Below are 16,644 nucleotides of genomic sequence, written 5' to 3'. Positions count from 1 at the left end.
ATAAGGAATAAGAGGCACTGGGTTGGATCCTGTGGTCACTTCTGCTGGTGCAAGAGTACATCCAGTGGCAGAAAAGGAGTGACTTTTCCCTGATTTCTTTTTTCCTGCTGCAGCCCCTCAAATCACACCCAGTGCTGTTCCTGAATGTTATCGAATCAGGGTTTTTTTGAGACTAGGTGAGCTGCTGAGAAAGAAGGGAAAGTTCTGGTTTGCAAGCAGAGCTGTGTTTGTGGATTGCTGGATCCAGCCCAGTGTTATTTAGATTTGTCACCTAACTGATTATGCTCAATAACTGTGTGTATTTGGGTGTGTGTGGCTCTTTAGAGTTATCAAACCAGCAAGAGACATTATAATTAGAAAGTCCTGGGGAGTTCCCCCACCCCTGCAATATTCCTTAAAATGTTAGTGATCAGACAATTGATAGATCAAGGGCCTTAAGTGCTTTTTCCCTAGCTCTTACTCTGCTATTGGAAGTTGACAGAATGGCTTGACACAGAAGGTTTCCAGACCTCAATTGCAACATCTGGGGAGGTTTTAGTTTCTCCAGTTATAATACTCCAAGGAGCATCAGCATCATCCAAGTCCCACTTGCTGAACAAAGGATGTAATTACAAAAGAAACAGAGAGTGATAACAGAACATCTATCACACACCTGTAAAGAACTCCCGGCTTCTTGTGTTCTGGGCAGCAGTGTTGCATTAATACTGGGCCATTGCTTAAAAGACACTAAGTTTGCTTCTGTTATTTATAGGGTGTATGTTAGACTCTGTTATTTATAGAATGTGCATTAAACATATATTTTAAAGGTAAAGCTGATTTCTCTGGATAGTTCAGTCTTTTGGAAAAGGAAAAAAACAGTGCTGTTAATTTTGTCTTCTCAGCTTATTACAGATTGCTTCATATGCTTTTACTAACAAGCAATGAACTTCTATGTAGTAAGAAATGTGCAGCTTGTAGGTAGATCAATCGTAGTTCCCCAACAACACATATAATACATGAAATGACCTGAATGGAGGCTGTGAGCTTTTTCTTTGTGGAAGTGATTTCAGCATATGAAAAATGTAACTCATGCATTGGACTATAAAATTGCTTAGTGCTCATGTTACAAGAGTTATAGCAGCCTTGCAAACAAATCCAGAAACGTTTCCTGCCCAGTAAATGTTTTAGTAACCTACCACTTATCCATGCATTCGTATTAGTCACTCATGGCATCTTGTCCTTCTGAAAGAGATTAAAGAACCAGTTCTTTAGTTAACAGAAGCTGCCTTCTCCAGTCACCTGGAGGTGATTCTCAGACATGTCAAGCATCTCACCAGTGGCGGTTTGCAAACTTGAATTGTAATAGTTTAATACTTTAAAATGACAGGATTAGTTTTAGTTTGAAAGGATGGGGTGGTCTGTGATACATGCCTACAAGTAGGAAATCTAAGGAATGATTTGCACAGCTGTTTTGGAAAGGTGATGATCACCATTGTCGTGGAATCGCCAGGATGTCTAAAATAACCTGACAGTTTGTTTATTTATTTATTGTTTCTGTTTGTATCCCGCCTTGCTGGACACACTGGCTCAAGGCGGCTAACAAGATCAAAATATCATAAAACAAAAAACAACATCCCAGTTAACATCATCAACAGATAAAAACAGCAAATGATGGCGGAATTCAAGTCGGCCCAATGGTAGGGATAGCAGATGATAACGATGTTCCAAGTCAACCCAGTGGTAAAAGTAGCATCGAGCATGGTCCTGGGCCAGAAGATGTTCTAGGGCATGTTCATCAGTGGCACTCATCAGTGGCGGCTCCTAATCGAAAGCCTGCTGGAAGAGCTCCATTTTACAGGCCCTGCGGAATTGTAAGAGGTCCTGCAGGGCCCTGATGTCCTCCGGGAGCCCATTCCACCAGTGTGGAGCCGCCACTGAGAAAGCCCCGGCTCTGGTGATAGCCAGTCTGGCTTCTTTCAGACCAGGGAGAGTCAGGCGGTGTTGTGAGCCTGACCTCAGTGCTCTCTGGGGCACATATGGGGAAAGGCAGTCCCTCAAGTAGGCAGGTCCCTGACCATATAGGGATTTAATGGTTAAAACCAGCATCTTGAACCGAACCCGGTATGCTATGGGCAGCCAGTGCAGCATCCTCAGCACAGGCTGGATGTCGACCCATCCACAGCCTGGCTGCAACATTCTGCAATAGCTGCAGCTTCCAGATCTGGGACAAGGGCAGCCCCATGTAGAGAGCGTTGCAGTAGTCTAACCTCGAGGTGACCATTGCGTTGAACCCAGCTACTTGTACTTGGGGGTGGGAGGGAATCTCTTAAGCTGATTGTGTGGTTAATTGGAATAAATGTGACTCTGGTAACAGTTCTGTGAATGAGGGTTCACAAATTTTCGTTGGCCTTGGTAAAAAGCTCCAAAATTGTGATTGTGACAGTTTTGTGTGTCCCCCCCCCCAATGTTGAGGAAGACAGGGTGTTATCACTGACCTTGTGTTTCACTTACTACTTTAAATATTTTTCTCGTGCAAAGTGGGACTCAAAGCAGTTTACAAAACTTTTTAAAACAATCTAAAATCACAATATGGCAACAAAGCAGGATGAACAACTAGGGCATGTGGTGGGGCTGAGCAGGTGAAAAGGCGCAGCCCTTGGTGGAATGTTCTTCCCCTACAAGCAACAACACCAACAGCACCAGGTAGCAATTCCTTTTCAGGCTTGAGCAGCCAAGGGGAAGGGCTGAGCAAGACAGCAGGGAATGTTGTCCCTGAGTGGCAGCAGCACTTAGAGGTGCCTGGCACCTCCAAAGCTCAGTGGAAGGTCAGAAGAGGCAGCACCCTGACACCCCCCCCTCCCCAGCTCCAAGCTCAAGAAGTGGATTGAGGGTCATTTTTGTCATGCCGCACTTAAGAGGCATTCAGAGTGCCTCCAAAGTACAGAGCACTGCAGAAGAGTCCCAAACCTCCCCCTGAGCTGGGAATTGGCATTGGCCTCATCCCCACACGTTAACTGTACTCTCATGACCCTGTAAGTACAGTGTGACATGGAGATCTTCAAGCCTCCTTCAGAGGATTAAGTTGATTCCAGAAGTCATGCCTTGAAAGCACAGTATGACACAGATGTCCCCCAGCCCCCAGCTATCCTTTCATGCTGAGAATGGGGGGGGAGGGATAATCTCCATAGTTATGCTGTACTTTTGACCTGTAATAGTCAGAGTAATAGAGAGCTGAAATGATTCCCCAGTCCCATCTCAAGATGGAGCTTATCCTGGCCATAGTGGCAACTTGGAGCACCTTACAAATGCAGTAGAACGGAAGAGATGAGCTCCAGAGTATCCTGGTTCCAAGCTCAGAAGGGGGACTGGGGTTTGCCAGAAGAGTCAGGCAGTCATGACAGCATGTCTAGTGAGCATATTCATGGACTCCTGCCCATAAATCATAATTGGATAATAATAGTAGAACAATTTCAGATATTACCACATCTTTATTGTAAAATGTAACATTTTCTTAAGTTAAAATGACAGCAAAATTCAGCTAGCTTAGGGTTGCCAACCTCCAGGTAGAATCTGAGTTTCCCCAGAATTATAACTGATCTCCAATCTACAGAGACCGTTTCTCTCTGGAGAAAATGGCATCTCCAGAGGGTGGGTTCTATGGCATCACGTCCCTGCTGACCTCACTCTCTTCCCCAAATTCCACCCTCCCCAGGCTCCAGCCCCAGATCTCCAAGAGTTTCCCACTGGAGTTGGCAACCCTTAGCTAGGTTTTAATTTTGTTTCACAGGAAGACTGGTATATTCCCCAGCTGTACTAGGAACATTTGAAAGTTATCAGAGACCAAACCATGTCTGTAAAAGCAAAAGGGAAAAAAAGAAACATAACAACTGTACTTTATCTTACTTTTTTACTGCGGCAGTATTCTTTTTTCCTTTGGCCCCCTGGAGGGGATTTTTTATTGCTTTTTTAATTAGACTACAAACTACAAAGAAATAAGGGAAGGGAACGACAGTTAAGGAGAAAGTAAAGATAACCACTACTGACTAAAAACCCAAGAGAAGGAGATCATTAAAACAGCTTAAGTACAAAATCATTCCTTAAATCGCTGATATCTTTTGAACTTAGTCAGACATGCCAAAATATCTTTTAACACTTAGATTTAACTGTTAGAGAGAAACCCCAGAGCATCCTATTATTAAAAACCATATTTTCAAAGGCACAATTTTGAATACTGCGGCAGTATTCGAAAGATTGCTATGGCATGTCCAAGCCAAACTTACACACTTAAACATAATCTTAAACTTTCTTGAATTCAGTGGGACAAACAGTCCTTACGATTCGATCATGCCTTATATTTTGGAGAGCCTGTAACAATAAAATAGCCAAGGGACAGGGCACTTTGTAAAAGTCAGCTTCTGATTCAGTCTCTTTCAGATGATTCAGTTGGAAGTGAACCAAAGAAAAAAACCAGTGTCCTTGAAACTCTTGGACGATCCAGGAAGAAAGAACTGAAGAAACATCCTGTGCCATGGTGGATAGCTGAAGACGATTCAGATGATGGTAGAAATTTTATGCTGTTTAGTATAACAGGCATCTTTGTCATTTGTGGCCACGAGGCGTCAGTCAAGGCCTTTTTGTGTTCATGGCTCCAGAACATTTCAGAATTTATTATCTCCTTAGCTTAAGCCATTACAGGTGATCAGAGTGACCCATTAAGGCTGTAGTCTTACTGGGAAGTAAATCCCATGGAACACAGTAGGGCTGCCTTCTGAGCAAACATGTATAAGACTGTACTGTGAGTTTCTTCCAATAGTTACTGGCAGCGTATGGGGTATGGCATACGTCAGCCCTGATCATTCACCTCCTTCCTAGGCAAAGTATAGACCTGCCAGACCCATCTATTGCAGCTATCATCTTTTCATAGTTATGCATTCTATTAGTTTTTATGGCAGCCTTCCACCAAAGAGGAGGGTAGCATACGTGGTTTATTTATTGACTTCATTTATACCCCACTTTTATTTTATATTTATTTAGGTATTTTTACCCCGCCCTCCCCGCAAGCGGGCTCAGGGCGGCTTACAGGGGCTTACCATTGGGGTCCCAAAGCTGCTGATGTCGTTCTCCTCTCCTCCATTGTATCCTCACAGCAACCCTGGGCTGAGAATGTGTGATTGGCCCAAGGTCCTCCAGCAGACTTCTGTGGCAGAGTGGGGATTCAGACTTGGATCTCCCAGAGCCTAGTCTTAGCACCTTAACCACTACACCATGCTGGCTCTCTCCTTTACCTCATTTTGTCCTGACAACCCTCTGAGTTAGTACACTGAGAATGATTGACCCATAATAATTTGTACTGTATAAGATCTTGTTTATCACACACACACACACACACACACGAATGAGATTGGGTCCCCTTCACTGGCTGACTAATACAGAAATCGACATTATTGGGCTGCTTCCACAACTGACCAGAAGTTGGAGTATGACACATGCATAATCCAAGATACTTTGTTTACTTGTAGTTTAGCTGTGGTATCTTTTTCTGTATATTGGTCGAAATACATGATCCAACGACTCCCTAGGCATAGGGCCATGGCTCAAGTAGCAATCAAGCCTAAGTGTGGTCAGATGCCGCATTTCCCCTCCAGCCTCAGGTCAGCAGAAAGTATATTTTCAGTGCCATCTGAGAATGTAGGTCTGAAAATGTCAGCTAATCAGAAGTAAACTGTAGGGATATTAGAGCTTCCTTTTTACCCATTTAAGCAGTCCTTGGATTCTACGAAAGCTAATTTTCCTATGACAGCAGGTAACGTCTGTGTTAACTTCTTTATGGTATACTTGCATCCCTTTACTTTTAAGCAGAGACTGTAGTTATGCAGGTGCTTGTTTCCAAATACTGATCTCCTCACTTGGCATGTTAAATAGCTGCTATCTGTTTATACGGTTTTTCTTTATTCCTCTTTTATTCAAATATTTAAATCTTCTGGGTTTTATGATTTTTTTGGCTTTCTATGTGTGCTCTTTCTGTCTTCTTTCCTGAGATCGTAAGGCAAGGTTTATCAAACAGGGGAATGAGAAGAAAACAGTGGGGGAGAAAAACGAAATGATTGAAGATGGTGAAAAGAAGATACCACCTTCAAATATCCAGTCTGGTACTAGATTAAGTTTATTGCTTGTAGATATCAGCTTGAGGTTAGTTGTTCATTTCAGATGTACTGATACTTTTCCTTTGCTTTCTGGCCTGATAATTGCAGAAAAATACAGATTTGCACACAACCTTGCAGTAGTGAGTTCAGGAAAAAATTAGGTAGTTCTTTGAATAAACCTGCAGGAAATATTTAACTTGTTAATGAATTATTCTGAATGGTTCTGTATTGTATCATGAACAATGTTCCCTCTAAGCTATGGAGTCCTGTGAGCAAAAATTCTACTCTGTGAGATACTGGCATTAAAGTTGTGAGCAAGTAATTTGGCTACTGCATAAATTAGTTTGTTCTGGAGCCCCATCCTTCCTGAGCGGAGACAAAAATGTGTGAGCCAGAGGCTAAAAAACTGTGAGCTAGCTCACACTAACTCAGCTTAGAGGGAACACTGATCATGAACTGTGTATAGTCTGATTCTGTGCTGACTAGGCCTGTGTCAGTTTAACATACCTCTGGGCATAGGGTCTCCTTATATCCATTAGCATTTGCATAAGGTCCTGAATGTACAGATTGTGAAGTTGGGCTCTACAGATGTGGATTGATATGTAAACATGACATTCAGTGTGTGGACATTAGAAAGGTCCTGGGCATTTACACTGGTAGTGGTGGGGGGAAACTTACATAATTCTGAACTACAACTGTGTGTTTCATCAAATGGCCATGCACGACAATGGCTGTAGTGTCCCAATGTTTTGTGAGTTTAGGATTGCCAGCTCTGGGTTAGGAACTTCCCGAAGATTTTGGGGATGGAGTCTGGGAAGGGCAGGGCTTGGGGAGGGGAGGGACATCAGTGGGGTGTAATGCCCCAGAGTCCACCCTCTAAAGCAGCCCTTTTCTCCAGGGGAGCTGATCCCTGTCATCTCAGATCAGTTGTAATTCCAGGAGGTCTCCAGGCTCTATTGATTATCATTCACACACTGGATTATAAACTGCACTACATAGTATTTTTTGCCCACTGGCGGTCTGACTACTTTTTAAATTACATGAATATGTACATGAATTCATAAATGTACATGAATATCATGTAAATTGTTAACTATGGAACATGTTATACACTTTCTTTTCAAGTCAGGGTCATTAAATCCTGCTTACTATTTTTAGACAAATTGCCTCATTATGTGTGATCAACCTGCAGTGTGAAAACAGTTAGATGCTGAGTCATTTTTCACCTTGGTAACACGATTTATCCTTCTTTTTGGTCCCTAACCCATTACTCCTAAATACTTGTGAATGTTCTGTGTGTAGTTAAAGTAGTTAGTCCTAAACCTTTTTCAAGCGCATCCCGCAGCAAAGCCCTGGCCAAATTCAGTGTGCTGGAAAAATCCCTTAAAGCAAAGAAAAGTGTGCATTTAAACAAGGAAGAAATCTCTGCTACTGATGGCCATACTGCGGGTAACGTCTACTCTGGCTTATCATTTTTTTTAAAAAAACAACTTTATAATGTTCGCACATCAGTTATAGAAAATGGATTGTCCCCTGTGAAAGAGCCCTGTTGTTTTTCATGATTAAGGAGCAAGATACATTTTGATGGACTTCAAGCACAGAGGACTATTCAATAAATTAAATAAGTAACCTGGTGAGTGAAGTTGCCAGGCTATTGTGTTGGTATGGAATAGAGTCTTGAAGTAGTGAAACAAAGAGCAGTATTCATGATCTGAAGAACTCCCATCTGTAAACAAAAAGTGCTTCTGCGCTTGCAGTCCTCATCTTGTGTTGGATTCTACTCCTGAGAGTGTCCTGATTTCTTTTCAGGGCTGCAGTGGGAAGGGAGGGAGACCATCTTGTAGCCCTTTGGATTCAAATCAGTATCTGATCTGTATTCATCAATAAAAGTGTTGCTGGAGTTCTTAAGTTTACAGTACACTTGTATCATGCATAATATTAGTGTGTTCCAGTATAAATATTGGTGTTAATAGCTTCTTCTTTTTTAAAGGAATACGTGGCACAAGTGGAAGTTTTCTGAAGTCACAAAGGCTTTCCCATCCTATTTTGGAAGTTGATGAAGATAATGCAGAGAGCGCTCAGCTCCCACAAGCAACTGGCATTTCTGTTTCTTTGAGCAGAGATAGCCTGGAAACTAATGGTAAAATTGCCTGAGACATTCAAACTTTCATCTTCCACCCCTCTAGATGTTTACCTGGTCCGTAACCAATATATCAAAATAGATTCAGGTGGGTTGCTTTGTTGGCACCTTTAAGACCAACAAAGTTTTATTCAAAGTGTAAGCTGAATGAATCTTTGGAAATTGATATTCATAACATCAGTGTGCCAACAATGCACTTGGTGCAGTAGTTCCCAGTCTGTTTGGGGCCCAAAAGTGGGTCTCACAAAAGGAGTCAGAAGGCCGGAAGGGATAAGGAGAGGAGGAATAGGGTGAGCTGGGAGAGAAGGTTCTGAGAGTCTTGGTGGCAAATTTGGGTGTGCCTGCACAAAATAACCATGAAATACTTACAAAACATCAAATAGAAAATTGTTTTGTGTGTTGACGAATTACTTTGCAAGTAGACTGCAAAAAGTTGAACAAGATTAGAAATGGGCCTCACTTCTAGAAGGCTGAGAACCAGTGGGTTAGCAGCGTTACATATCTGAGTTCTGTCTTGTGTCCTTCTTAGCAGCTATGTTGGGAAATTCTTTTCCTGAAATTAACTACTTATGAAAATGTATTATTCTGATTTAAGTTATTATAATACTGTTCATGTTTTGATGCTTTTAAAATTTAGATTCAGTTGTGGCTTCAGGTCCTAATGAGAATTTATTGGGCATCGGACTGGATACTTTGGAAGAACAAGAAGAAAAGGAGAGGTTCTTTGCCAATCTTGAGAAAGGGGTATCATCTACCATTGACTATTCCAGATTAAATAAGGCACTGGACTCCAATGATTCTGAAGTGTTACAAGCATTTCTACGGTAAAGTAATAAAAGAGCAAACTACATTGTCTGTGGTATTAAAATTAAGACATGGCAAATTTGTGGCCTTTTTATTTATATGTGAAACCCTTTAAGTGGGAATTTGTGGGTTCAAAGACAGCCAGGATTTCTAACAACAACATTCTGAAAGTAACATGCATAATTCTGGTTGTTAAATTTAGGTTTTACAGTGTTTCAGTCTGTGATTAAGGTGGTAATTTGGAACAGGAGAGAGGAGATAGAGGACTAGGGAAAATAGATGGGCAGAAGAGTGGAAGAGAGGCAGAGATTTCTGTGCTAGAATGCAAATAACTGGAAGGCTTCACTTAGTAAAAGTCTGTAGTTACTATAGCTTTTATCTATCTATATTTTTAGCCACAAAGGACACTTCTGCAGTGCTATTAAGAGCTGAGGGATTTTGTTTGCACAAATGGTGTTCTAGCTGTTTATCTGTTGGATTAAGTTCCAATACTTGCTTGAGGACAGGCTGCCTAAAATGTGTGTCTTATAAAAATACAGGCAAACTGATTTCGACAAAGTACTCGGACTGAGAAATAGTCCAACAATGAAATTATAAGCTGGTATGTTAAACCATTCTAAGGCTGTTGACTTCAGTGGATTTAGAAGGGTATAACTCTCTTTAGGATTGCACTACAAATGTTTCAAGATTGGATCAGTTTCTAGATCAAGCCTTGAAGCTGCCAGCAAAGTATTTAAGATCCGGTTGTATAACAGTTTTATTCGGTGTAAATTATAATTTTATCCAATATGTACAAGAATAATCAGCCATGGATTTGAATACTCCGTCCTGAATTCTTCTTGAAGAAAACAGTCACTTTATTTAGGATTTAGCAAATGTCATTAGCAGTTGTTAGATGAACACTGTAATAATAGTAATAATAATAATAACAATAATAATAATAATAATAATGTCTTTAAGACACCATTGTTGTATTTGTGGTGATAATGTGTTTGAAGAATCTCTGGAGAGAATTCTGTTGATGCTACATATTTTCTATCTATGTAGCCTTAAGTATATTTAATTGTTAGAAAAATGCTGTTAGTTACCAGGAAATTGGGACTTTTAAAATAAACGTTAGGGAAAATCTCTTCAACTTAACACTTGGAGAGAGACAATTCAATATAACTAATAATGTCACTTCTGCAGAGATCACTCAGGTGTGAAGCAGATGGAAGAAGGAAACGAGGATGAACAGAGAAATCATGAAAAATCTGGTAACATCACTTTGATTGGTTTCAGATAATTTATTCAGTCCTTACTTTGTTTTGTAGCTGACCATTTAGAGCCATAATTAATTTATAGAATTCATTGCCATAAGAAGTTATGATGGCAAACACCATATGTGACTTCAGTAAACCAATTAATGGAGCATGAGCAGTAGCTTTCTGCTGTGTTTAAAGTAGAGTCTTGCAGGGAGGCTGGCTGTAGCTAGGAGCAATAAATAAGACTATACTGCTGGCAGCTCTTGGAGGCAGCCTGCTAGATAAGGTTCTAACAACGTCTGTAGAAAGTGTTGCAGAACTGATGAATGTGAACAAAAAAATATTAAGAATTTACTGCAGAATCTCAGCTTTCTTTATTCCAGAAAAATGTATAAAGCATATTGGCTTTTAGACATTTTTTTTAAAAGTTCAAATACAAATGAACAGAACATTCTTCCTGTATTTGAAAGAAAAATTAACACATTTCAAAGTAGCATAAATTAAAATACACTGAAATTCAACAGTCTTGCTTCTTGATCATCTTAACACTGAATAAATGGCAGTGGTTAGAATTTTAAGAGCAGCTAAAATACACTTGACAATGGCTAGAGTGGTGCACAGGAGACTATACTGAAAATCATCTGAATGTTTGGGGAATGCTACAAGAAAGGGAGTTATCAGGGGAGCTCCAAAATGATCATAGAATTTACATGAAAAGAAAAAGTATGTTAAGTATCAGGGACCTGGAGCCTGAACCTAAGAGTACAATCCTGAAATCACTTTCCTAGCAGTAAGCCCCATTTAATAACCCTGAGTAGCACTGTGAATAGACCTGTTTAAGGTTTCTCTATAAAAATGAGGCAGTAGTTCCTCCCTGCCTGTTTCTGCAGGATGGTTGTTCTCGATTATGGTGAGATGATTGGATATAACTTGTGGACCCTATGGAGTACCCAAACAAAGCCCCAGGGGCTTTGTTATAACACTTTTATAAAGAGTCTGTTTTTCAATAAGTTCAAGAGACATCTTTTAAAAGTGTTGTACGTGATTATCAATTTCTTAGATATACCATATTGCTGCCTGCTGTGTCTCTAACTTAGAATCTTTTTCTCACCTTTTCTTTCTAGTTTCTTCAGCATTTTCATTTAACCATTCAGTTCTACTGGTAGCATTTTTTCCGTATCTCAGCTGTTTCCCTTTTTATATTTGTTATGTTTCCAGTCTTTAGTCATCTGAGTAGGTCCACTGTTTTTCAAAATCTCTGTTCACATGGACCATGGCCCTTTGCCTGATTTCAGATTAGCAGCTGTGTTGTAGTTTGTTCACACCATCCAGTTTCTTTCTTTAAGAAACAGATGAGCAGTCCCCCATTATTTCTTCTCTTCCTGTTCCTAGAATAGTTTGCAGCACTAGAGTGGTTACTTGTGAGGAAGCAACCCTGCCTTCTTTGTGAAGGAGAGGAGTCCAGTTTTGTAGCTTGCAACCAAGCTTATCGTGCCTAGTTGACTTGCTGTAGGACAAGGCTGCATGGATCTTCTGTCTGTAGAGAAAGGACAGTATATTGTGTTTCCTCCAAAGATTTACTTGTTTGCCTTGTTTCAAACTCCCAGGTGATTATAGTGAGGATTTTGAAGACTCAGAATCCAAAGAAGACAATAAAGTTGAACAAGCTGTCACATCAGAAGCAAATGTAATCATTTTTGGACAAATACAATTCTTTGAATGTGTTAAACTTTATTAGTAAGTAGCTCCTGTAGATTTTAGCATATGACATTTGCACCCAGTTAACGATTTATCAGTATGAAATCATGCACAATATGTTCCAGATCCCAATATCCTATAATACAAATGTTTTAATCTACTTCCAGCCAAATCATAGGCAGGTGAAACCTTCCAACTCAGTAGTGCCTTAAGCTATAAAAAATACTGTTAAATGTTTTCTTTGTCAGCTGAAAGACATATTTTTTAAGTACATGCATATTTATACACATTCTCTTAACTTTATTTTAGGAGGAAAAGACTGGCATGCTGGCTAAAGGTACAAAATGTCAAAAATGTAGCACACATGGGTTGATTTGGCTCTACTCGGTTCTTGGTGTGAAGCACTCAGAATTCCTTTATTCCATGTATGATGCCCACCACAGGGGCCTAGATATTTAGCCTTTTTGTGTGCGTGCGTGTGCTCACGTGCCTGGAAGTCATGGTGACTTCTGCCGACCCCAGTGGGGTTTGGACATTGTCAGAGAGGTGACTTGATAGCCTGTCTCTGTGTCATAAGCCCTGGCATTCCTCAGAGGTCTCCCATCCAATTACTTGCCAGATCTGATGAGATTGGGCTTGCTTGAGTTATCCAGATCAGAGCTATATAGTGAATTTTTATCATAAAAACACTATTGTCAGTTTTTCTTTTTCCACCTTTGAAATTCATTCCAGCCAATAGCCTGGCTTATTATTCTACCATTTTACATTCATCAAGTTTTCAGACACAGGGGACTTATGGAGCAGCGATGGTGGACGTTCTCCCCAAACCGCGGGAGAGCGATCCGCACACCAGCGCCTTGGAGGGGTGCCACCTCAAGTGACACCCCCACGGAGCCTTTGTGATAGGCTCCAGGCCAGAGGACTTTTGAGGGGTAGCCTCTTCTATGGCATAATGCCGGAGCATTGAGGCTCCCCTCTGCCCTGACAGTCCAGACGCTGTGTGGCCTCCGGGCACTAGCTGGTTTGACTGGGACAAGTGCCGGAGATCGAGCGGAATGGCTTTTAAAGTGAGCGAGGTCAGAGATCCTGACCGAAAATGAACGTGAGTTCAGAATAAACCGGATTATTGTAAAAGTGGATTCCCCCCCCCCTCTGGTAAAAGCGGACACAAAGAGGGACGCCTCTTATGCGAATGAACTGATAAACGATACGAAGGGGGAGAGGGGAGGAAACACAAGAAGTGTGTTTTGAGAGATTTACTTGATTACCATCATCGTGGGGCAATTTTTTGAGCCGGGAAGAAGTGTTAGAAACTGTAAACAAATAGGAGAAAATGGCAGCCCAGCAAAGAAAGCTGAAAACGAAACCACTGGGCAGCCAGAGCCCAAAACCGGAAGAGGGAGCAGACGTCATTAAAATGTTAGCGGATATGCTCAAGCCGGTGATGGAGTAACTCGATGGTATTAACCAGCAATTGACCGTAATGAATAAGAACTTTGCATCTCAGCAGCTCCAGCTGAAAGAAACGGAGAAGAAAGTGGAGCAAGCAACTGAGAAAATTAAAGAGATAGACACCACAAGTAAGAAATTGAAGAAAAGAATGGGAGAAGTTGAAACAAAGCAAAACTTCCAAGAAAGCCATTTACTGCAACTACAGATGGAAAAAGCTAACATCTCAGGTTCCAAGGAGTTCCTGAAGCAGAGAAGGAAGACCTGAGGAGGTTGCTTAGCGAGATCATTGCTCCAGCAATAGGCTTAACCGCGGATGAGTTGGTAAAAGAAATGGAGATGGCCTATAGGGCATACTCCAGTTATATTTAAAAAAATAGCCTGCCTGGAGAAATCGTGGTCAGATTCTCAAGAAGACAGACCAGAGATGCTATCTTAAAAGTGACACTGAAAATGGGAAATATAACCATCAAAACCTTAAAAGATATTCCATTTGAAATCCGACAAAAGAGGAAAAATTAGAAGGATTTTTCCTTCAAACCAATGGAATTTCGTATAGGTGGGCGATTCCGGAGGGTGTCATCTTTAAGATCAACGATAAAAGAGAGAAGATAGACTCCACCATCAAAGCTAAAGAGTTTTTGCTGCGCCAGTTGGGAATGGAGGAAGAATCCAAGGAGGAGGAAACGAAATCTAGTGACTCTGCCACCTCTGGAACGGAAGAGGACTCTGCTGCAGAAACGGGAGCAGGTGCTGCCAGAGTTGTATATGACTTTAGAGACAGAAAGCTGAAGTAAAGGCAGAAGGACTCGGAAAATAGCCTTTTGAAGTGAAGAACAAGAAGATGATCAGAAAGTTCTCTCATAACAACTAACATATTAACATATAAACATTGAAGCTGAGATAAACAAGAACTCTACAAGTATATTGTGATACTAACACTTATAGTATTAACACTTACACTAACAGGGATAAGATCTCCTCCTCTTGGGAATTTTTGTATAGTGTGGCTATCTATTCTTTATCCCTAGATGTAGTTCCCTCCCTAATATTTTCTTTGTAGTTTTGTAGTTTATTGCAAAAATAAAAATATCCCTTCGGGGATTTAAAAAAAAAAGTTTTCAGACACAGGGCATCTCCTAAACTTTATAACAATGCTAGGTGGAATAGGGATTGCTTGGCTACATGTGTTTAAAAACATTGCTTTGGAGAGTTAGAGCAGATAGTTGCATAGCTTTTGTGTAGGCTAGCATCCGGAAGATATACTCCTGTTAAATGGAAGTGTTTTCAGGCTTCTTTGTTTTCTTTTCAGTTGTCCTCCTTGATTCCCAGGATTCAGCCGTGGAAACTCAAAAGGTCAGTGAACAGGAGGATGTAGCTGTGACAGAACATCACCTACCTCAAGAGATTGCAGCAGATGAAATGAATGGAACAGGTGGGCCTGCTTTTTACCGTTCAAGGGATCTCAGTGTGGTCTTTCTTACTCAGCTCAGCTATCTTCAGATTTGCCCTTTGATATTAAGCCCTTCACTTTCATTTAGAAGTTGAGCATTTCCTCTACTGACACCAAAGGGAGTTAAAAGTGCTTCACTCTGGTTGGGTCAAATCTTCTTTGCTTAACATTTTCTCAAGATAAGTAATCATGGAGCCAAGTTCTAAGTTTGGGACTTGGAGTTCTGAGTTGGGAAGGAAGAGAAAATTAAGAATATAAGATTTCATTTGTTTCAGTTTAGCTACTTACCAGATACTGAGTATTAAATAGGGGTGTGCAAAAAAAAAGTTGGTATTTTTCGGCTTCGGGTATATCAGACCCCCAAAATATTAGTAAATGCCGAATATCCCCAGTCCAATAAAGTATCAGGACTGGGGAAATATTTGGTATTCCCGAATATATATTCGGGTCTGATATACCTGACAGGAGGGAAGGGAGGCATGTAAAAATGCTTTCTTTCCTTCTGGAAGCGGGTTCAGCTTTCCTTGTCAATTTCACTCATTTTAGATGCTTTTCTTGTCAATTTAGATGCCTTTCTTTCCCTTCCCAATCTCGGAGAGGGAAAGAAAGGCATTTAAACATACCTTCTTTATTTCCCTCCCCCCCCCCGAGCTTCTCCACAGCGGCAGAGAGGCTCGGGGGGGGACATGCTTCCATACCTACCCTATGCTTTCCCATTCCCCCCCCCCTCCGCTGCGGGGAAAGGGAAAGAAAGGCATTTAAACATGGCTGGGCTCTCTGCCTGTGCTTCTCCAGCAGCCCTTGGGCAGCTGGAGGAGGCTTTCCCTTGTCAGTTTCACTCCCACAGCTGACTGGTGGGGAGTAAAATTGACCAGGGAAGCTGCAGCCCGAGGAAAGTCGGTATTCGGCTACTCAAAAGCCAGAAAAGCTGAACAAATTCGGGAAAACTGTATTTGGAAGCCAAAAAGTTTCCTGAATTTGCATTCAGCTTTTAAAATACTGATAAATACCAATAAGGTATTGATAAGGTATTTATTTGGTATTTATTTCAGTTCAGGAAAGCCGAATGCACATCCCTAGTATTAACCAGCTAAAGATGTGGTCCACCTTTTATTGGTATCAACTGCACACTTTTATGACTGCTTCTAATGTTATTAATTTATTAACTTGTTCTTCCTTGACTAGAATTCACTGAATCTTGTTTAACTTCCTTCCTACACCCATTAGCTGTTTCTGGTGGGCGAACTAATAGTGATATTGAAGCTCTGCATCAGGCCTACTTCCATGTTGAACACTCTTTAGGAGATACGGATGAGCAAAGGATTCCTGCTTCCTGCTGGCACAATGGAAATGGCACAGGACTCCCTCAAAGATGCTTCACAGAATAGAGAAGAAAGTCCCAAGAATACCTCCATTACTGATTCTGGTAAATACTGAAATTTCACATTACCTGATTAGGGTGGCATATGTGTACAAAATACATTCTGAGACCAGAGAAGGGCTAACAAGATGACTGTTGTTTGCCACTTAATGTGAATATTAGAGTTCCGTTTATTTATTTAATTATTGTATTACTAGATCAATGATTGCTCCATTCGCATGTAATCTCACAGGAGTAGGAACACTTCCCTGTGGGATGATTGATTATTTTTATCTAGTTACATAATTTAAACACCATCTTTCTCTCAGGTGGGGACACAAAGTGGATTACATTGTTCTCCTCAGTTTTATACT

At 40.9% G+C, this 16,644-nt stretch overlaps 1 protein-coding gene across 1 annotated transcript in view; it reads left to right on the top strand.

Moving 5' to 3' along the window:
• The first annotated feature begins 1,673 nt into the window (after positions 1-1,673).
• Positions 1,674-16,644, top strand: part of CEP162 (centrosomal protein 162kDa) — a 94,458-nt gene continuing 79,487 nt past the window's right edge. Inside the window, 10 exon segments of the mRNA XM_015427963.1 lie at positions 1,674-1,719; positions 4,414-4,539; positions 8,113-8,262; positions 8,900-9,086; positions 10,255-10,322; positions 11,918-11,997; positions 12,318-12,345; positions 14,770-14,892; positions 16,138-16,250; positions 16,252-16,336. Of these exon segments, the coding sequence (XP_015283449.1) occupies positions 1,674-1,719; positions 4,414-4,539; positions 8,113-8,262; positions 8,900-9,086; positions 10,255-10,322; positions 11,918-11,997; positions 12,318-12,345; positions 14,770-14,892; positions 16,138-16,250; positions 16,252-16,336 (1,006 nt within the window).

The sequence above is a fragment of the Gekko japonicus genome, unplaced genomic scaffold (assembly GCF_001447785.1).
Source record: "Gekko japonicus isolate JY-2015 unplaced genomic scaffold, Gekko_japonicus_V1.1 scaffold874, whole genome shotgun sequence".
Lineage (NCBI taxonomy): Eukaryota > Metazoa > Chordata > Lepidosauria > Squamata > Gekkonidae > Gekko > Gekko japonicus.
This window is presented reverse-complemented; position numbering and strand designations above follow the sequence as displayed.